Source organism: Vulpes vulpes, chromosome 11 (assembly GCF_048418805.1).
Source record: "Vulpes vulpes isolate BD-2025 chromosome 11, VulVul3, whole genome shotgun sequence".
NCBI lineage: Eukaryota > Metazoa > Chordata > Mammalia > Carnivora > Canidae > Vulpes > Vulpes vulpes.
The window spans coordinates 94557514-94579434 of record NC_132790.1 but is presented as its reverse complement, the minus strand read 5'-3'; the positions used below and the strand labels follow the sequence as shown (position 1 = coordinate 94579434).

The window sequence follows — 21921 nt, the reverse complement described above, 5'->3', positions numbered from 1 at the left end:
TAAGTCCCAGTCTACACTGACATCCAGATGCAATGACTCCAAAGCTGGATCTCCAGCCCAGAAGGGTTTTGTAAATTGCAGGTTTGCATTTCCAGTTGCTTAAAAGACACCCCACTTGGATGAGGCCCCTCCAAATCAGTATGTCCAAATCTGAACCTATTGTCTTCTCTGTATATCTTAGTTTCCTCCTCTCTGTGAATAGTATCACTATCCATCCATTACTCAAGCCAAAACCTGAGTACCATCCCTGACTCCCTAGTTCACCACCCCCTCCTTTCCTCACCAAGCACTACCTCATTATACCCTAAATGTCTCCAGAAATTGTCTACTTTTTCCTCACATGAGGGATCCTCTTAAAACACTACTCTTGAATGCTCACATCTTTCTAAGCTTTCCCACTGCTCTGGGATGGAGTAAAATTTTAACTAGGCCCTGCTGCCCACCACCCATTTCTCCAAGCCTCATTCTCTCTCTTCTGCTCTTTCTCTCTCTTTTTGTTCTGCCCTGTACACTATGCTCCTGTCATATCTTGTCGAACATGTCATATTCACTCTTTCCTCTGAGCCTTCCATAGGGTACTTCTTCTTTGTAAACACCCACCCCATCCTCCCCACCACATATACCTTATCTTTTTAACTCACTTTCCTCTCGATAGTTTTTAAAAATTGCTTTCTTTGGAAAGGTTTTGGGGCCTCTTCCCACCACTTCCTCCAACCCCAGGAGAACTGTTCCATAACACCCTGTGCTTATTTCATGTTATTAGATGGATTATATTGATTGGTTCATAGCCTGTCTTCTCTGATAGATGTACAGTGGATAGGGCTGGGTCCAGCTTGCTTATGGTTATGCCATCAGCACATAACAAGGTTCCTGGCAAGAAGCAGGTGTCCAGTACATTTGTCAAATGGGAGGAGAGATGAATGGGATGACTTTGGCAAGTCAAATAAATGCCTTTCTGAAATTTAATTTCTTCATTTGTAAAATGGAGAGAATAATGCCAACTTTGTTACCTTATCATGTAAGTTTCAGATAATAAATGAAAGCTCCTAAGTACCCGGCTGTGTTAATACGCAATAAACGATAGCTACTGTATTTTTAAACCCTTCATAATTTGTTTAAAAGAGTCTATTGTAGAAAAAGTAATAACTAGCAGAGAGAGGTTGGCATAGGCCATCTTAAAATTTTTCACTTCACTTGAAAAAGTGAAACTTCTACACCATGATAACCCACTCATGTTGAACATCTTTCTATGAAGTGCCTAGTACCATCTGCTTCTGCTTGAATATTTGGCAAATCATAAATATTTGGCACTGGTCATAATTTTTCTCTTCAATTTCTCCTGTGTGAATACTTGCTTTCTGTTCTGCTTTCAACTCCAGTGTTAAACTCTTTTTCTTTTGGCAGTGCTTCCGAGGTATTTTTTAAACAAGGTACTACAAGAATTGGAGGATCTTATAAAAAGCTGGTTTATCGTGCATACACAGATGCCTCCTTCACAAATCGAAAGGAGAGAGGCCCTGAAGAGGAACATCTTGGCATCCTGGGTGAGTCCATGCAGAACATTTATGACTATCTTACTCTTGTCCTGGGCTACCCAACTTCAGAAAGAACAGAAACTTCAGGACCTGCAGTATGATTTCTACATATAAACTAGGGATGTGGAAGGCCATTCTATAATTAAATGCAGCAGCTAATTACTTTCCCAGTGCAAATTACCAATAGTAAATCTTCATCGCTAAAACCTATGCTGACTTCAAATGATGTTTTTTTTTTTTTTCCTTCAAGAGGTAAAGAGAACTGTGTGTTTATGACTTGGTTTAAATAGACAACAAAACTGTTAGCCTCTATTCTTAGCTGAAGGTACATTCCTGTAGAAATAAAATTCAGGCTACTAATAAAAAATTCGGGGTCTGTCCTAGAGCCTTGCGCACAGCCCAGACACCTGTTCTTGCTCAGGCCTTCAGACAGGATGAGCACACAGAGTCTGGATTCAGACTATCCTCACTCCTCTCCTATTAGCTGTGTGATCTTCAAAAGTACTCGGTTTGCTGTGCCTGTTCTATTTCTGTAAAATGGGGACAATAGTAACAATAATAGGCCTTACCTCATAAAGGGGTTTTTAAGGATTAAAGGAGTTAATACACATAAACACTCAGAAAAGCACATGGGAAGCTCTCAATATATATCATTTTATATATTACATAAAATATGTACATCTATGTTTTCATTTTGTATTTGGTAAGAATATTAATTTTGATGATGGAAAATCCACCAAAGTGTTACTGTTCACCTCCAAGACAATTTAACATACCCTCTTTGAGTGGTCAGGGTTTACCTAGCAGCCCCCTGACGCTTGGGACAAATATCACACATCTGGCGAACAGAAGACTAGGATGAGGAGAGTATAGACATTGAAGTTTGTATAAAGCTGGTAAACTGACTTGGATAAAAATGATAACCAATTTCCTTAGCCTGAATTTAAATAAAAAAGCCCTTCTTACCTCTTTCTAGCCTTGCCATGTCAAGTTGATAACGGACTTTAAAAAAACAGGTCTTCCACAAATAGGATGTTGTTCCCAGCAGTTTCTGCCAGAGGATGAGCCAAAGAAAATAACTATCTTGTGTATTTTGTATTTTTTATACCAAGGAAGGATAACAATGCTCTCTTGGTTCCTAGGTCCTGTCATTTGGGCAGAGGTGGGATTTATCATCAGAGTCACTTTCTATAACAAAGGAAAATATCCCCTCAGTATTGAGCCAGTTGGAGTGAGAGTCAGTAAGAACTACGAGGGCACATACTATTCTTCACGTAACAACACCCGGACTGAAAGTGAGTACAATGTTCTGTAACCAAACAACATTTAATAACCCACGCTGCTGGTCGCCCAGGGATAACTGCCCTGCAAAAACCGAAGGCAGAAACTTCCAAGGAAACTGCTCCTATATCATTCCTAGGCACCATCCCAGGAAGCAAGTAAACCTCTTCTTCCATTTCCAATTGGTGTATGGAATTTGGTCCTGCCTTAACTGCATGATTTTTAACAATGCTGGTAGTAACTTATGGGGATTATATCAACTATACATTTCTAGAGTACTATTTGGGTGATTTTTAAATTTGAAAAATGTTCTTGCAATGATAAGGTTAGATGCTCGTTTTAGAATATTTGAAAAATATAAAAAGGTACAGCCAAAAATATTACCTATAGTTCTATAGACAACCCCTATCACATTCTTAGATAATTCCTCCACTCTTTCATCTGTGTACATATAATATATATTTTAAATGTGGTTGAGATCATACTGTATAAACACTTATCATTGTAATTGTACTGAGTTTGTTTTCTTAGCATTATAACATTTTGATAGAACTTTGATAACACACAATATTCCGGTATGCATGCATTTAGGTATTTTTATATGTCAGGCTGACTGATGAAGCCTAGCGCCTTTGCCACCCTCTGCAGTGTGACCGTGGGCATGTTATTCAGTCTTTCTGGCCTCAGTTTACCCAAGTATAAAATCAGGATATTTGAACAGATCATCTGCAGTTACTTTTTTTTTTTTTAAAGATTTTGTTTATTTTTTCATGAGAGACACAGAGAGAGGGGCAGAGACATAGGCAGAGGGAGAAGCAGGCTCCCTGCAAGGAGCCTGATGCAGGACTCAATCCCAGACTCCAGGATCACGTCCTGAGCTGAAGGCAGATGCACAACCACTGAGCCACCCAGGTGTCCCTGCAGTTTACCTTTTAGTTCTGAAATTATTTTCAGTTCAGTTTTGTTCAATAGAAAATGTATGGATTACCCTCTGTTTTCTGTTGTTGTTCTAACAAAGGAAATGTAGGGGTAACGCTTGCTTCAAGAAAGTGAAGTTCTGTTTGTGGGGGAAGTACACATAATCTAACATGAAAGTGTTGGGGACATCCTCAGGCGCTGAGAGAGCAGCCCTGTCTTAGTCCGTTCAGGCTGTTATGACTAAATACCACAGACTAGGCAGCTTATAAACAACAGAAATTCATTTCTCACAGCTCTGAAGACTGGAAGTCCAAGATCAGAGGGCCAGCATCGTTGGATGAAGATCCTTTTCTGGGTCTCAGACTTCTTGCTGTATTCTCACATGGTGACAGGGCCTAGAGAGCATTGTGGGATCCAATCTCTTGTAAGGGCACTAATCCTATTTGGAGGAGCTCTACTCTCATGGTCTAATCAGCCCCCAAAGGGCTCACCTTCTAACACTATCACATTGGGCATTGAGATTCCAATATGTGAATTCTAGGAGAATTCAAACATTCAGACCATAGCAGGCACCAATTGTGGTTAAGAGGAAGCGTCCTAAAGGAAATCACCCCCATCCGTGACCTGACATAGGAGCACACGTAGGTCTCCATCCAAGTAGGATTTCATTGTAATTCATAATAAGGAACTGAGAAGTGGGTCTTAGACTGAACCCAGTCTACTCTGTGGCTCAAATGACCACCTCAGAAAGCCTGCCTAACCTCTGCAATGTGACATATCTCATAGGTACGCCTCCTTCAGCTTCACATGTGGCACCTGGACAAACATTCACCTATGAATGGACTGTCCCCGAAGAAGTGGGACCCACTTACAAAGACCCTGTCTGTCTATCTAAGATGTATTATTCTGCTGTGGATCCTACCAAAGATATATTCACTGGGCTTATCGGGCCAATGAAAATATGCAAAAAAGGAGGTTTACAACCAAATGGGAAACAGGTAAGTCCCATAAGGGAAAATAAAAATGATTTCCCAATCCCTGTGAATTATCATTATCTCTTTTAAAGATTTTAACTTATTTATTCATGAGAGATACAGAGAGAGAGAGGCAGGGACACGCAGAGGGAGAAGCAGGCTCCCTGCGGGGAGTCCAATGCAGGACTCGATCCCAGCACCCTGAGATCACGCTCTGAGCCAAAGGCAGACACTCAACCACTGAGCCCCCCAGGAGTCCCTGAATTATCATTATTGTAAGGAAAATTCTGGGCTTTGAGACACTGAGGATTTAACACATGATATTTATTATAAAGTTTTCTCAGGCTCCTGGAAAGCTGTATTGTGCAGAGATTCTCTGGCTAACATGATAATTCTAAGATGAGCTGGAAACAGACTTTCCTTGGAATCCAAGGTCTTTTATGATACATTTAGACGTCAACACACAAATAAAAAGTGATAATTGGTCACTCAACATTCACTGAGGAAAATATTGCTTAAAACATTTTTTTAGAAAGGAAGAAATGACCTTTGACCAGGAAATAGAAATACCTAGCTCCATCATATTTTTATCTCTAAATTAAGTATTCAATATGAACTTTTAAAAAATAAGGACTCTTTTAAAAATACCTTCAATATAATTATCATACCTTAAAATCATCATCATAATGATCTTAGTATCATCAATTTTTTAATCAAATTCTATCATCAAATTTCCAATCAATGTTAAGTAATTACACATACACACATTGCATTCGGTTGATATGTTTCTCAAGGTTATTTCCTTGCATTTTTTTCTGTTGCAAGGGTCATTTATCCTCTGGATGTTTCCCAGGCCTAGATTTTACTGATCGTATTCCTGTGGTGTCATGAAACATGTTCCTTTCCCTTTCCCTTTCCCTCAATTACTTATAAATCAGTGGCTAGATCTAGAGGTTTGATCAAATGCAGGGTAGATTTTTTTTTTCAATACTACTTTGTGTATGGCACTGGGTATTTCCATCAGGGAATATATAATATATAATTGGGAATGTTAAGCATTTCCGAGATTCGTAATTAATCTTACATCTATACCTCCCTTCAGCTGCACTGAAAAATCTTAGTTCTCAATGATGCAACATAAACATTCACTCAATTCATCCCACACTATACATATAACAGCCTCAGAATCATAATTACAACATTACAGCCAGGAGTAGAATTACTGAAAACAACGTAAGATTTGTTTGCAGCCCTTTTTGTCTGTAGAGTAGATCTCACTGGGAATGTTCAGCCAAATTACAGAGTCAAAGTCACTTGGAATAGTTCCTCTCTGTGTAGTTTTGCCACCCACCAGATATACAGGTTTATTTAATTAACTTTATTTTTATTTCTTTTAGGAATTTCCTTAAAAACTGTAATATTATTTTACAATAATGTAAAATATTTACCTGGTTCCAACATCAACTCTACAAAAAGAGGCATATTCAAAGAAGTCTAGCTCCTATTCTTTCTCCCCTCTCACCTATTCCCTTAGTAAAAGTACCTTTCATTTTTAGCTTTATAGTTTATTTTTCATTACTATTTTTGTCAACTTAACTTCCTAGAGCACTTTAAGATTAACAGCAAAATTAAGAAGAAAGTACAGAGATTTCCCATATATCCCCTACCCCCCACACCCACAGCCTTTCCCAATATCAACATTTCCGACAGAGGGGTGCATGTGGTACAATTGATGAACTTACACTGACACATTGTTATTATCCAGAGTCCATAGTTTACCTGAGGGTTCACTCTTGGTGTTTACATTCTGTGGGTGTAGACAAATGTATAATGATAAGTATCCACTGTTTTGGTATCATATAGCATATTTCCACTGCCCTAAAAATCCCGTGTCCTGGGTGGCTCTGCGGTTTAGTGCCACTTTCAGCCCAGGGCCTGATCCTGGAGACCCGGGATCGAGTCCCATGTCGGGCTCCCTGCGTGGAGCCTGCTTCTTCCTCTGCCTGTGTGTGTCTCTGCCTCTCTCTCTCCCTCTCTCTCTCTCTCTCTCTCTCTGTGTCTCTCATTAAAAAAAAAAAATCCTGTGTTGCACCTATTTATCCCTTAATCCCAATCCCCACCCCCTGGTAACCACTGGGTTACTGGTTTTACAGTTTTGCCTTTTTCCAGAACATTGTATAGTTAGAATCATATAGTATACAGCCTGTTCAGACTGGCCTCTTTCACTCGGTAACTCATGTTGAGGTTTCTTCCAAGTCTTTACATGGCTCAATAGTTCATTCCTTTTTCTCACTGCATAACATTCCATTGCCTGAATGTACCAAATTGTCTATCCATTCACCTACTAAAGAACATCTTCATTACTCTCAAGTTTTGCCAATTATGCATAAAGCTGCCATAAACATCCATGTGCAGGTTATTGTGTAGACAGGTTTTCAGACCCTTTGAGTAAATACCAAGGAGCCCAATTTCTGGGCTATACGATAAAAGTGTAATTAGTTTTGTAAGAGAATGCCAAACTGTCTTCCAAAATGGCTATACCATTTTGAGGGTTTTTTTTTTTTTTTTACATTTAAAAATTTAGATTCAATCAATTAACATATAATGTATTATCAGTTTCAGAGGTAGAGGTCAGTGATTCATCAGTTGCTTATAATACTCAGTGCTCATTATATCACATGCCTTCCTTAAGGTACATCACCTAGTTACCTCAGCCCCCTCACTCCCCTCCCCTCCAGTGACCCTCAGTTTGTTTCCTATGATTAAAAGTCTCTTATGGTTTGTCTCCCTCTCTGATTTCATCTTATGTTTTTCCTCTCTTCCCCTATAATCCTCTGTTTTGTTTCTTAAATTCCACGTATGAGTGAGATCATATGATAAATGTCTTTCTCTGATTGACTTATTTTGCTTAGCATAATACCCTCTAGCTCCATCCATGTTGTTGAAAATAGCAAGATTTCTTTCTTTCTTTCTTTTTTGTTTGTTTTTTTTTTGTTTTGATTTTGTTTTTTGTTTTTTGTTTTTGTTTTTTGATGGCTGGAGTAGTAGTCAGCCAGATTGATACACATATCAATCACATCTTTATCCATTCATCTGTTGATGGATGTCTGGGCTTTTTCCATAGTTTAGCTATTGTGGATATTGCTGCTAGGAACATTGGGTGCAGGTGCACCTTCAGATCACTATATTTTTATCTTTAGGGTAAAATACCTAAAAGATACCCTCAATTTGTTTCCTAGAGTTCAGCATCTCTTATGATTTGCATCCCTCTTAATTTTCATCTTTTTTTCCTTCTCTTTCTCTATGTTTATCTGTTTTGTTTCTTATGTTCCACAAATGAGTGAAATCATATGGTATTTGTCCTTCTCTGAGTGACTTATTTTGCTTAGCATAATACCTTCCAGTTCCATCTATGTCATTGCAAACGGTAAGACTTCATTCTTTTTGATGGCTGAGTAATATTCCAGTGTGTGTGTGTGTGTGTGTGTGTGTGTGTGTGTGTGTACCATCTCTTAATCCATTGCTGCTATAAACATTGAGGTGCATGTGCCCCTTTGAGTCACTATGTTTATATCCTTTGGATAAATACATAGTAGTGAAATTGGTGGGTCATGGGGTAGCTCTATTTTCAATTTTTTGAGGAAAATCCATACAGTTTTCCAGGGTGGCTGCACCAGCTTGCATTACCACCAGCAGTGTAAAAAGGTTCCCTTTTCTCTGCATCCTCAACAATATCTGTTGCTTCCTGACTTAATTCCAGACATTCTAGTTGGTGTGAGGTGGTATCTCCTTGTGATTTTGATTTGTATTTCCCTAATGCTGACTGATATTGAGAATTTTTCATGTGTCTGCTGGCTGTGTGTATGTCTTCTTTGGGGAAATATCTGTTCATGTCTTCTGCCCATTTCTTGATTGGATTTTTTTGTGGTTTGGGTGTTGAATTTGATAAGTTCTTTATAGATTTTGGATACTAGCTATTTATCTGACAAGACATTTGCAAATATCTTCTCCCTATCTGTTGGTTGCCTTTGGTTTTGTCAACTGTTTTCTTTGCTGTGCAAAAGCTTTTTATCTTGATGAAGTCACAATAGTTCATTTTTGCCTTTGTTTCCCTTGCCTTTAGAGACATGTCTAGCAAGAAATTGTTGCGAACAAGGTCACAGAAGTTGCTACCTGTGCATATCTTCTAGGATTTTGATGAATTCCTGTCTCACATTTAGGTCTTTCATCCATCTTGAGTCTATTTTTGTGTATGGTGTAAGGAAATGGTCCAGTTTCATTCTTCTGCATGTGCTGTCCAATTTTCTCAACACTGTTGAAGACTCTGCCTTTTTTCCATTGGATATTCTTTACTGCTTTGTCAAAGATTATTTAACCATAGAGTTGAGGCCCATTTCTATTCTCTATTCTGTTCCACTGATCTGTGTGTCTGTTTTTGTGTCAGTACCATACTGTCTTGATGATCACAGCTTTGTAATAGAACTAGAAGTCTGGAATTGTGATGCCTCCAGCTTTGGTTTTCTTTTTCAACCTTCTTTTGGCTATTCAGGATCTTTTCTGGTTCCATACATATTTTATGATTATTTGTTCCAGCTCTGTGAAATAAATTGATGGTATTTTGATAGGGATTGAATTGAATGTATAGATTTCTCTAGGTAGCATAGACATTTTAACAGTATTTGTTCTTTCCATCCATGAACATGGAATGTTTTTCAATTTCTTTGTGTCTTTTTCAATTTCTTTCAGGAGTGTTCTATAGTTTTCTGAATACAGATCCTTTGCCTCTTTGGTTAGATTTATTCCTAGATATCTTATGGGTTTTGGTGTAATTGTAAATGGGATCAACTCCTTAATTTCTCTTTCTTCTGTCTCATTGTTAGTGTATAGAAATGCAACTGATTTCTATACATTGATTTTATATCCTGACACTGCTGAATTTTTGTATGAGTTCTAGAAAAATTTTGGTGGAGTCTTTTGGGTTTTCCACATAGAGTATCATGTCATCTGTGAAGAGTGAGAGTTTGACTTCTTCTTTGCTGATTCAGATGCTTTTTATTTCTTTTTGTTGTCTGTTTGCTGACACTTGGACTTCTACTTCTATGTTGAACAAAGGTGGTGATAGTGCACATCCCTGCTGTGTTCCTGACCTTAGGGAAAAGCTCTGTTTTTTCCCATTGAGAATGATATTTGCTGTAGGTTTTTTTGTATATGGCTTTCATGGTATTGCAATGTTCCCTCTATCCCTATACTGTGAAGACTTTTAATCAAGAAAGTATGCTGTGTTTTGTCAAATGCTTTTTCTGCATCTATGGAAGGGATCATATGGTTCCTATCTTTTCTTTTATTAACGTAGTGTATCACATTGATTTGCAGATGTTGAACCATTTTGCAGCCCAGGAATGAATCCCACTTAGTCTATGGTGAATAATCTTTTTTAATGTACTGTTGGACCCCATTGGTGAGAATTTTTGCATCCTTGTTCATCAGGGATATTGGTCGGTAATTCTCTTTGGTGGGGTCTTTGTCCGGTTTTGGAATCAAGGTAATGCTGGCCTCATAGAGTGAGTTTGGAAGTTTTCCTTCCTTTTCTATTTTTTGAAACAGATTCAGAAGAATAGGTACTAAGTCTTCTTTAAATGTTTGGTAGAATTCCTCTGGGAATCCATCCAGTCCTGGACTCTCATTTGTTGGGAGACTTTGATGACTGCTTCAATTTCCTTGCTGGCTGTGGGTCTGTTCAGGTTTTCTATTTCTTCCTGTTTCAGTTTTGGTAGTTCCTACATCTCTAGGAATGCATCCATTTCTTCCAGATTGCCTAATTTGTTAGCATATAGTTGCTCAGCCATACCATTTTGTATTTCCACTGGAAATGAATGGGAGTTCCTGTTGTTCCATATCTTTGCCCTTATTTGGTGTTTTCAGTGTTCCAGGTTTTGGTCATTCTGATTGTTTTAATGTGAATTTCCCTAATGATATATGAAGTAGAACATCTTTTCATATGCTTATTTTCAATATATGTATCCTCTTTAGTGAGGTGTCTGTTAAGGTCTTTGCCTATTGGTTAATTGGGTTGTTTGTTTTCTTAATGTTGAGTTTTAAAAGTTCTTTGATATTTTAGAAAACAGTTCTTTATCATATGTGTCTTTTGCAAATATTTTTTCTCAGTGTGTGGCTTGTCTTTTCATTTCTCTGGACATTATCTTTTACAGAGCATAAATTGTAATTGTAATGAGGTCTAGCTTATCAATTGTTTCTTTTACAGGTTGTATCTTTGGTGTTGTACCTAAATAGTTATAGCCAAGGTCATTTGGATTTTTCTTGTGTTATCTTTTATAAGCTTCATAATTTTGCCTTTTACATTTAGATTTGTGACCCATTTTGAGTTAATTTTTGTGAAGAGTGTAAGATATGTGTCTAGATTCATTTTTTTTTTTGCATGTAAATGCCCAGTTGTTACATCACCATTTGTTGAAAAGACTGTCTTTGTTCCAGTGTATTGCCTTTGCTCCTTTGTCAGAGATCAGTTCACTAAATTTATGTGAGTCTACTTCTGGTCTCTATTCTTTCCATTGACCGATTGGTCTATTCTTTCACCAATGCCATAGTGTCTTGTTTGCTGTAGTGTGGTAGTAAGCTTTGAAGTTGGAAATGTCAGTCTTCCAACCTTGTTCTTCTTCAGTATTATGTTAGCTATTCTGGGTCTTTTTGCCTCTCCGTATGAACTTTAGAATCATTTTGTTGCTATCGACAAATCATTTTCTGGTATTTTTATTGGGATTGCATTGAATCTATAGGTCAAATTGGGAAGAATGGACAACTTGGCCATATTGAGTCTTCCTATTCAAGAACATGGAATTTCTCTTTAGGGTAATATAATACTGAACAGCAATCCTAGTTTATATAAGGTGGATATACTGTTTGAGGTGAGATCTAAATTTCAAGGAGGAAGGCTTACAAAGATCTAGGGTAAAGTGGAGGGAAGAGCTAGTGCCAAAATGTGTAATTTAATTTAAAAAAATTTTAGATTACCTTGAAAATTATTATATATCTCTTCTCCTTTGACCTGTAAGCATGACCAACTACATGAAGGATTTCCTAATGTTGAACCAGTTTTGCACTTCTGAGGAAAAACATTATTTCACCACTGTGGTTTTTTGTTTTTTCTTGTCGAAATTTTATTTAAATTTTAGTTCGTTAACATACAGTAAAATAATGGTTTCAGGAGTAGAATTCAGTGATTCTTCACTTACAACAACACCCAGTGCTCATCATAAAAGTGCCCACCTTAATGCCCATCACCCATCTAGCCCACCCCTCACCCTCTTCCTTCCATTCACTCTCAGTTTATTCTGTATCATTAAGAATCCTTCATAGTTTGTTTCCTTTTCTCTTCCTCTTTCCACATATGTTCTTATGCTTTATTTCTTAAATTCCACACATGAGGAGTTCTCATGGTATTTGTCTTTCTCTATTTTTATTTGGTTTATATTATTATTTATATTTGTTTATTTCTCTGATTTGTCACTTAGCATTATATACTCTAGCTCTATCCACAATATTGCAAATGTCAAGATTTCATTCTTTTTTAATGACTAAGTAATATCCCATTATGTGTGTGTGTGAATACATCCTCTTTACCATTCATTAGTTGACGGACATTTGGGTTCTTTTCATAGTTTGGCTATCATTGATAATGCTGCTATAAACATTAGGGTGCATGTACCCCTTCAAATTTGTATTTTTATATCTTTTGGGTAAATAGTGAGCAGTGCAATTGCTGGATTGTAGGGAAGTTCTATTTTTAACTTTTTGAGGAACCTCTGTTCTCAAAAACCAACTGTTTTTGAGAGTGATTGCACAGTTTGCATTCCCATTAACAGTGCAAGAGGATTACCCTTTTCCCACATCCTTGCCAACACCAGTTTCTTGTGTTGTTAATTTTAGCCATTCTGACAAGTGTGAGGTGGTATCTCATCAAAGTTTTGATTTGTATTTCCCTGATGATAAATGACATTGAGCATCTTTTCATGTGTCTGCTGGCCATCTGGATGTATTCTTTGGAAGAATACATTTCTTGATTAGGTTATTTGTTTTTTGGGTGTTGAGTTTGGTAAGTTCTTTATAGATATATCAGATACGTCATTTGCAAATATCTTCTCCCATTCCACAGTTTGCCTTTTAGTTTTGTTGATTGTTTCCTTCAATGTGCAGAAGCTGTTTATCTTAATGAAGTCCCAATAGTTCATTTTTGTTTTTGTTTCCTTTGCCTCCAGAGACATGTCTAGTAAGAAGTTGCTATAGCTGATGTCAAAGAGGTGGCTGCCTGTGTTCTCCTCTAGGATTTCGATGGTTTCCTCTCTCACATTTAGGTCTTTCATCCATTTTGAATTTATTTTTGTGTATGGTGTAAGAAAGTGGTCTAGTTTCATTCTTCTGCATGTTGCTGTCCAATTTTTTCAAAACCATTTGTTGAAGAGACTCTTTTTTTTTCATTGGATATTCTTTCCTGCTTTGAAGATTAGTCGACCATAGAGTTGAGGGTCCATTTCTGGGTTTTCTATTCTGTTCTATTGATCTCTGTGTCTGTCTTTATGCCAGTACCATACTGTCTTGATTATCACAGCTTTGTAATAACAGCTTAAAGTCTGGAATCATGAATCCTCCAGCTTTTCTTTCTTTTTTTTCAGGGTGCTTTGGCTATTTGGAGTCTCTTGTGGTTCCATATAAATTTTAGTATTGTTTGTTCTAGCTCTGTGAGAAATGCTCGTGAGCACTGTGGTTTTTAAATATTTTTAAAATTACATTTCTGTATTGAATTTGATAGTGTTTTATTAGAATTTCTCACCTAAGCTATAAGTGATATTATTTTAGATTTTGTGTGCTTTTTAAAAGTATTATATTATGGTTATTCTATCTTCATTAAATAAATTGGGACAATTTCCATGTTTTGAATACTTTGGAACTGTTTAAATAGATTGGAATTATATACTTCTTAGAGATTTGAAAGAAATTGCCTGTAAAATTATTTCAACTGTGTGATTTTTTTTAAAAAGTAGTTTGGCATTTTTCTCTTCTCTTCTTTTTTTCTTTTTTTGTCTCTTAAAATGTGTTTTAATTACATTTTTATTTATGCTTTTGCCTTTATTAATTCCATTCTCCTTTTTTCATTTTATTTTTCTAAAATTTTCAGATATTTAAAAACATTTATTTTTATTTGGTTTCACTTAAAATAAAGAGTATTTAAGGGGTGTCTGTGTGGCTCAGCTGGTTAAGCATCCAATTCGATTTTGACTCAGGTCATGATATCAGGGTCATGAGACCACCCCATGTCAAGCTCCACACTGGGAGTGCAGCCTGCCAAGATTCTCTCTCTTCCTGTGCCCCTCCACTCTTCCCATTCCTGTGCACACATGTCTGTGCACTCTCCCTCTTCCTAAAAGAAATTTAAAAGATATTTCAGACTCTTAGTTTATATGTTTAGTTATATTCCACACATTATGCCTTGTTCTCATGGACATTGCTTACTAAATATTTAGTAATCCATGTTTGCTTCCTCTCTGATCTAAGATTATTTAGATCAAATACGATCTTTTTAATTTTATTGACTTTTTGTCCCTTTATTAGTACTTTTTAGTTTTGTTGCATTATGATCAGAAGACATGGCCTGTAAACTTTTCACTGAAGTTTTCTCTATAGATCAGAATACAAGTGATTGTAGCAGTCCTCTAATTAGAATCCATACACATCTGAGAATGTATTTCTGTTGTTTGCTAGGTTTAGAATTTTTGTATCATAATCTTTTTTCCCTCAAAAACATAAATGCTACTCCATCTTCTTCTAACATTTATTGTGCTAAAGAAGTCCAATGATAATACGTTTTAAATGACTTATTGTAGAAACTTGTCTATGTCTGAAATTTTAAAATCTTGTCAAAAATATTTTTAAACATAAATCTCTATGACTACTTTGCTTGTTTTCAGTGAAGCTTTTGAATCTGAATTTTCTCTTTATGGTGGTAAACATTTCCACTATTACTTATTATCATTATGTCTTCCCCTTTTATAATGTCTCTCTTTATGAAATCATTACTATATATATTTTTTTCATCTTTGAATCTTTTCTTCTGGTTTCTTAAAATTATCTCCATCACAGGGGCGCCTGCATGGCATAGCCAATTAAGTGTCAGACCCTTGGTTTCAGCTCACGTCATGATCTCAGGGTCATAGGATCAAGTTCTGCATCAGGTTCCATTCTCCATACAGAGTTTGTTTGAGACTCTCTCTCTCCCTCTGCCCCTACCCCCACTCTCTCTTTCTCTCAAACCAATCAATAAATCTTTAAAAAATTATCTTCATCACTGATTCAGTTTTAGAATCTAACCTTCAGTTCTCTGCTTTTGTTAGATTTTTAAAGTTTGATAATCAGGGATATCTGGATGGCTCAGGGATTGAGCATCTGTCTTCAGCTAAGGCCGTGATCCTGGAGTCCCTGGATCAAGTCCTACATCGGGCTCCCTGCATGGTGCCTCCTTCTCCCTCTGTCTCTCATGAATGAATAAAAAAATCTTTAAAAGTTTGATAATCATGTTTCTCATCTGAAAAAAATATCTCAGAAGAAAGACATGCAATAGTCTCTAAAGTTTTCTCTTCTCTGAGGGAGCATCTAGTTTTTAGGGGCTCATATGCTTTGATTTCTTAGACTGATTGCCTTCTTCTGAACTAATGAAACATTTCATAGACCAGATAGCATTTCTGCCTGCTTATTTTTCACCAGGGACAGGGGCAGAGGAAGGGAGAATGTTTTTCCAGATGACTGGAGATTGTGTGAATTCCTGGCCCCCCTCATTTGGCAGGCTATGTCTTTATTTAAGATGGTTCCTATCTTACAGAAATTCTTCAAGTTTTCATGAACGCAGATGTCACTTTCCTTAATTTCTGGCACAGGCACCTATTCTCTCCACCTTAATCATTGTTTTTGGTGTGTTCACTTGGTTTGGGCAGAACTGGCAGGAAGGTGGGGAAAGGAGTCAAAAGTTGTAGGTGCCAAGAGAGACTTAGATCATGTTGAACCAAAAATCTTCTACACAGATAGTAGTGAAAACTCTGGTAGTCAGCTGGACTATTTCACGAGCCCCATCTACAAAGAGGAATGGAAACTTCTTATCCTTCCTTTGGTGAGTTTGTGCACAAATAGTATTGTGTACAGGGAAGTCTTTCTGCTTCGCTTATCCTATCTTCACCTCATTGTTCTTGTTTTACAGAAAGGTGTAGACAAGGAGTTCTATCTGTTTCCCACAGTCTTTGATGAGAATGAAAGTTTACTCCTGGATGAAAATATTAGAATGTTTACAACTGCACCTGATCTGGTAAATAAGGAAGATGAAGACTTTCAGGAATCTAATAAGATGCACTGTAAGTATGAATCATCGCCAATATTAGGTTATTTCAGTACTGCACGTGGAATGCTTTCAATGAAACCAAAAATGCTAATAGCTTTGCCCATTGCTTAATTTTCAATAAATGATTAAATATAACTTTGAGGGTAATGTTGATATTTAAGGTATCAGTCAAATATTCTTCATTTTGCTTAATCTAGAATAATAAAACATACAAAATAGAGCAATTAGATGCATGGTCCTTAAAATGTAGCCCCTGGATCAGCAGTTTCAGCATCACCCAGGGACTCGTTAGAAGTGCAAATTCTCGGGATCCCTGGGTGGCGCAGCGGTTTGGCGCCTGCCTTTGGCCCAGGGCGCGATCCTGGAGACCCGGGATCGAGTCCCACATCAGGCTCCCGGTGCATGGAGCCTGCTTCTCCCTCTGCCTGTGTCTCTGCCTCTCTTTCTCTCTGTATGACTATCATAAATAAATAAAATAAAATAAAATTTATAAAAAAAAAAAAGAAGAAGTGCAAATTCTTGGGCCCCAACTCCTACCTATTGAATCAGAAACTTTATTTTTTTTTTTTTTAAGATTTTAAATTTATTTATTCAGAGAGAGAGGGGCAGAGACACAGGCAGAGGGAGAAACAGGTTCCATGCAGGAAGCCTGAATTGGGACTCAATCCTGGGTCTCCAGAATCACACCCTGGGCTGCAGGCAGTGCTAAACCACTGCGCCACTGGGGCTGCCCAAATCAGAAACTTTATGTGTGGGGCTAGCAATCTCTATTTAACAAACCCTCTACATCACTGTGATACTTGCTTAAGTTTGAGAACTACTGGATTAGATGCGTGTCTTGCCTGTGGTTCAATGGTGACAGCTTCATTTTATTATTCAATATGAGGAAAGATACGGTCTCTGTTTTCAATGAACTTCAAAGATTCTCACCCTTGTCTACAAATTAGAATCCCCTGGGAGTTTTATTAAAACTGTTAAAACTATTTTTTAAGTGCTCAGGGTAACCTCCAGGAATGTTTACTTCATTAAAAACCTAGCATCAGATTTTCTATTTAGTTCCCAGGGTAATTCTAAAGGTCTAGAGACAGTAAGCTAATTGTTCAGAATGTCCACACTGTTAATGGCCTACATGTAAAAATCACTGTAGTAGTAAGAAGAAACAAATGTAAAGTTGGGTTACAGACTGATGTTGTTTTTCTAATTGGATCAATACTAGTCGCAATCATTAAAATATTCCTTTTGGGTTTGCATTTTTGCATTTTGGAGAAGTTGAGACTATTACCTATTAGTCATAGCAGTGAGAGAAAACTTCCTGTATTCACTCTTACCTGTTATTCAAGATGAATCAGAGAATTTACCATCCAAAGCGACAAACACATTCCCAGTCCACAGTGCCCAGGAATAACTGTTATTATTCATACATTTGGGTGCTTACAAATATGACTGTTGAGAGAACTAAGAAGTGGCTAGCTGGGAAGAACAGTGCAGAACTTTAAGAACCCCACATTTGGCTCTTCCCCTTCCAGTCAGGAACTGTTCTGGGTTTGCTGGGTACAGCAAGGAGTTGCAGAGACACTCCTGACGCATAAAGAGGTGGGGCAGGCATGAATAAGTCTTTCAAAAATTAAATAAACAAAGTTGGCTCTGGAAAATCTGGGAGGTTGTCATGTAGCAGAACATAAGGTAAACCACTTTTAAAATATAATTTTCCAACTTTACAGCCATTAATGGATTCATGTACGGGAATCAGCCTGGTCTCAACATGTGCCGAGGAGATTCAGTTGTGTGGTACTTATTCAGTGCTGGAAATGAGGCTGATGTACATGGGATTTACTTTACAGGAAACACATATCTGTCAAAAGGAGAAAGAAGAGACACAGCAAACCTCTTCCCTCAAACAACTACTACGCTCATAATGCAGCCTGATACTCCAGGTATATTTCTTTAAAGTCAAGACAAGTCTCCATTGAATCAATTCATGTCATTTTGGTTTAAAATTTTGTGTTGGGTGAAAAACTCATCTCTTCCCCAAGTCTCCCAAATGCCCTTCCTTCCCTTGAAGAGCACATCTGGGCCACTATTAGCTAAGTATGTGCCAGATAGGTCCATTTCCTTCCTGTTGAGAGGAAAGGAGTAACAAGTGAAGAGTAAACTGTGGTTTCTCCCATTTCCACATAGTAGAATCCTCAAACTGTTCTCTTTTTAAATTACGGTCCTTTTAAAGATAGCTGGCAAATCAGACTAGAAAGGGAATGACTTTCATAACAGCTCTGCAGTTAAACTTTTTGTCATCTCTCTGCAGCTTACATGTAGTGATGGCTTGTTGGTGGTTTGCAATTGAGTGTCCTATACTAGAAATATAGCCATGCAAAATGAGAGATACCTATAGGCCTTGTTCTGAATGAGTAAAGCAAACTAAAACAAAAAAGAAAGAACTTTAACCAAAACATGAAACATGCTAACTTGCTTCAGGCCCTATCTGGTTCATTCTATGCCACTGCAACATAAAACAAGTCCTATGTCATCTCTTCCATTATTCATTAGACAAGTATAAATAGAAGAGTGAAACAAAAATGATAAACTGCTCTTGTGAAATGGAAATTTTAGTGCAGGGACACAGACAAGAAGCAAGTACATTAATATATATAGCAAGTAGGGTTATCAGTACTACAAAGAAAAATGGCAGAAAAGGGGCTAGTGACTGATGTGGGAAAGTGAGTAAGAATTCTCTGATATGGTGACTATTAACCAGGAGGCTAAATTAAGTAAAGATGTGAGCTATATGGATATTTTGGGGAAGAGTGTTCCAGGCAGAGGAAACAGCACATGCAAAGGCCCTAAAGTAGGCACATACTTGACTTGTTCTAAGAACAGCAAAGAGGCCTCTGTGACTGGAGCAGTGTGAGTGGTAGCTGATGTGATCATCTAACCAAACCATGTTAAGGACTTTAGTGTTCATTCTGAGTGAGTTGAGGAGCCATAGAAGGAGCTGAGCAAAGGAGTGACATGCTTTCTTATCTACCATTCCAGGGACTTTTGACGTTGAATGCCTAACAACCGATCACTACACAGGAGGCATGAAGCAAAAATACACAGTGAACAAATGCAAGCAACAGTCTGCCCATGTAGGCCACTACCGGTCAGAGAGGTTCTACTACATTGCAGCAGTGGAGGTGGAATGGGATTATTCTCCAAGTAGAGAATGGGAACAGGAGTTGCGTCTCTTACAAGAACAAAAGTAATTATCTAGACTCTGATTCCCAATTTTAAGTTTTCTCTTTCAGAGAATTAAGAATTAGGCTAAATTTTAGAAAAACAAACAGTTGCATTAAGCAGTAACAACAGAACAATGACAAAATGCTTCCCAGCTGGGAACCTTTCCTTATTAATTTCTGTTCTCACAATTTTCTCATAGGAAAATTTCCATCTCCCTCATTTGATTCTTTTTTTTTTTTTAAAGATTTATTTATTTACTCATGAGAATACACAGAGAGAGAGAGAGAGAGAGAGGCAGAGACACAGGCAGAGGGAGAAGCAGGCTCCGTGCAGGGAGCCTGATGTGGGACTCGATCCTGGGTCTCCAGGATCACAGCCTGGGCTGAAGATGGCGCTAAACCCCTGAGCCACCCGGGCTGCCCCTTCATTTGATTCTTTATAGTCACTCATCTTACTTTCTTTTCTGTTGGATGATCTTCTTATATTCACGTGCCATTATCTTGCTATCAATTTTCAAACTTAAACAAAAATTAATGCCTATATTCAAAGCTAAAATATTATTTTCCTTACCAGCTGTTTGCTGCTTATCTTATCTTTCCTCCAGAGATTTCCTTATCAGTTCAGTAATCCATTCTTTTGCATTCTTAAAACTATCATGTGTGAAGAATATTTTAAATTCTTGAGGGCAGTGTAGTAGATATGGGCTCTGTCCAAGAACTTATAGAGAAAATATGCTTCAAAACCACCAATAACATGTACACTATGGAAGTGTTAAAAATAAGTTCATTGTGAATAAATATAAGTGCATCAGTTCTGGAGCTTCAGAAACTACATGTAGAGCAGTATCACTAGACACTTCTTGAAGATCTTTCCAACCACTTTCCCCTCCCTCATCTTATACAACATGGATATGATTTGAGAGATTGGGATGGACATGTGTTCAGATCTGGGATGCACAACATGCCTGGTAACCTGTAGCTAAGCTAAGGTTAGCTGGTTAGTTTGACTGTGATGGGGAGTATGATTTGTAGCATAGAAGAGTAAAAGGTTATTTCAAGTGATGGAAGTAAAATAGTCAAGTGTCTACAGGAGCTATGAGGAGTCAATGCAAACTTTAGGGAAAGGGAGTGGCTGGAAACACAGGGCCATTTCAGCTCTTATAAACCAGAAATACTACATCAAGCAGGGAATTCTTCATCCATGAGATCTGGGCTCAGAATTTTGGAGCTGCAGAGAAACCTTAGAGATCATGTCATCTCCTACTTCATTTTAGGGGTGAGGAAACTGAGGGACCACAGGCCAATGACTGGCTGGAGGTCATTTTAGCTAGTGGCAGAGTCAGCACCAGGTCTCAGAGGGCTTCGCTCCCACCTAGAAGCACTTTCTACCAAATCTTTCTGTTTCTAAAGTCTTATTCTTTCTTGCTGAAATAGGAGAGTACTATTAAAATTAGCATAATTACTTAAATGAAAACTGTATTTTTATTCAAAATTTAAAACTCAACTTCAACTTCGATTAAGACAGATACTAACCTTACTCGTGTGTCTGTTTTGTTTAAGTGTTTCGAATGTATTTTTAGATAAGAAAGAGTTTTACATAGGCTCCAAGTACAAGAAAGTTGTGTACCGGCGGTACATGGACAGCATGTTCAGAGTTCCTGTGAAGAGAGAAAATAGAGAAGAACATCTGGGAATTCTAGGTACTTTAATCATCGGTGTGGGGTAGCGATGTGATACTATGTGCAATAAGAGTACGTGTCCACAGGTTTAACTTCCCAGTTCATAGTCAAAGGTATTCAAATAAAAATAAAAGTTATACAATAAAAACAAGAAGCCTATACTTACTAAAGAATATGGCAGGATAAAAATATTCCTTACCTCTCTTAGAAACAAAGCATTATCCCATATACTAATGAAATTGTATGTATTTGGTGTCCGTCAAATTGATGCCTATAGTTTTGGTGAAATTCCTAGAAATTATTTTCTAATGAAAATCTTAGACTCTCCCTGTTATTCTGCCCATCTCCCCCTCCCAAGTCATAGCTATTTGTCTTTAAAATAGCCATGTGAGTGATTAACTCCAAGAAATAAAAGTACATATAGACAAGGAAATAAAGAAAAGAAAAATTGTTGCCATACACAAGGCATGGAAGAGTTGCTTTCCTTTTTTCAGAAATCCTTTTAAGAGAGAATGTCTAAGAATTTGACCAACATTGGTCTTGGGAAATTTCTTCAAGATTATCAAGTGCAAGGGACATCATTTCCAGCCCCACTGTATTTCCATACTAACAGAGTACCCTGGGGCTTGCTATCCTCAACTCCTGGAAGAAGACATGCGAGGGAGAATGGCATTGTTGCTGGGTCTCAGAAATTCTCTTAGCAGCAGACAAGCTAAGATTGGCTAGAGAGAGGGTAGAAATGGGAGGGGGTGGCCCCACCCACTCTTCCAAATGCAGTACTGCCATAAACTCACACTCAAGAAAGCCTGGAAGTCCAAATGTTGAGAAATGAGAGCAAGTGCTATATAATGACTCTTGGCCAGGGTAGGGTCATAGTTGACTCACCAAGATTAGGGCATTGCCCTGCAGGGGGCTTTTAGG

General features: G+C 37.7%; 1 protein-coding gene across 13 annotated transcripts in view; it reads left to right on the top strand.

Annotated features, from left to right (window-relative positions):
• The window catches only part of CP (ceruloplasmin), a 63394-nt gene that overhangs the window by 19221 nt on the left and 22252 nt on the right, over positions 1 to 21921 (top strand). For all 13 annotated transcript variants that reach the window (XM_026015767.2, XM_026015768.2, XM_072727107.1 and 10 more), the window contains 7 exons: positions 1405 to 1544; positions 2678 to 2830; positions 4521 to 4732; positions 15969 to 16119; positions 17828 to 18040; positions 19137 to 19344; positions 20882 to 21021. In XM_026015767.2, coding sequence (XP_025871552.1) covers positions 1405 to 1544; positions 2678 to 2830; positions 4521 to 4732; positions 15969 to 16119; positions 17828 to 18040; positions 19137 to 19344; positions 20882 to 21021 — 1217 coding nt within the window. The remainder of the gene's footprint in view (positions 1 to 1404; positions 1545 to 2677; positions 2831 to 4520; positions 4733 to 15968; positions 16120 to 17827; positions 18041 to 19136; positions 19345 to 20881; positions 21022 to 21921) is intronic.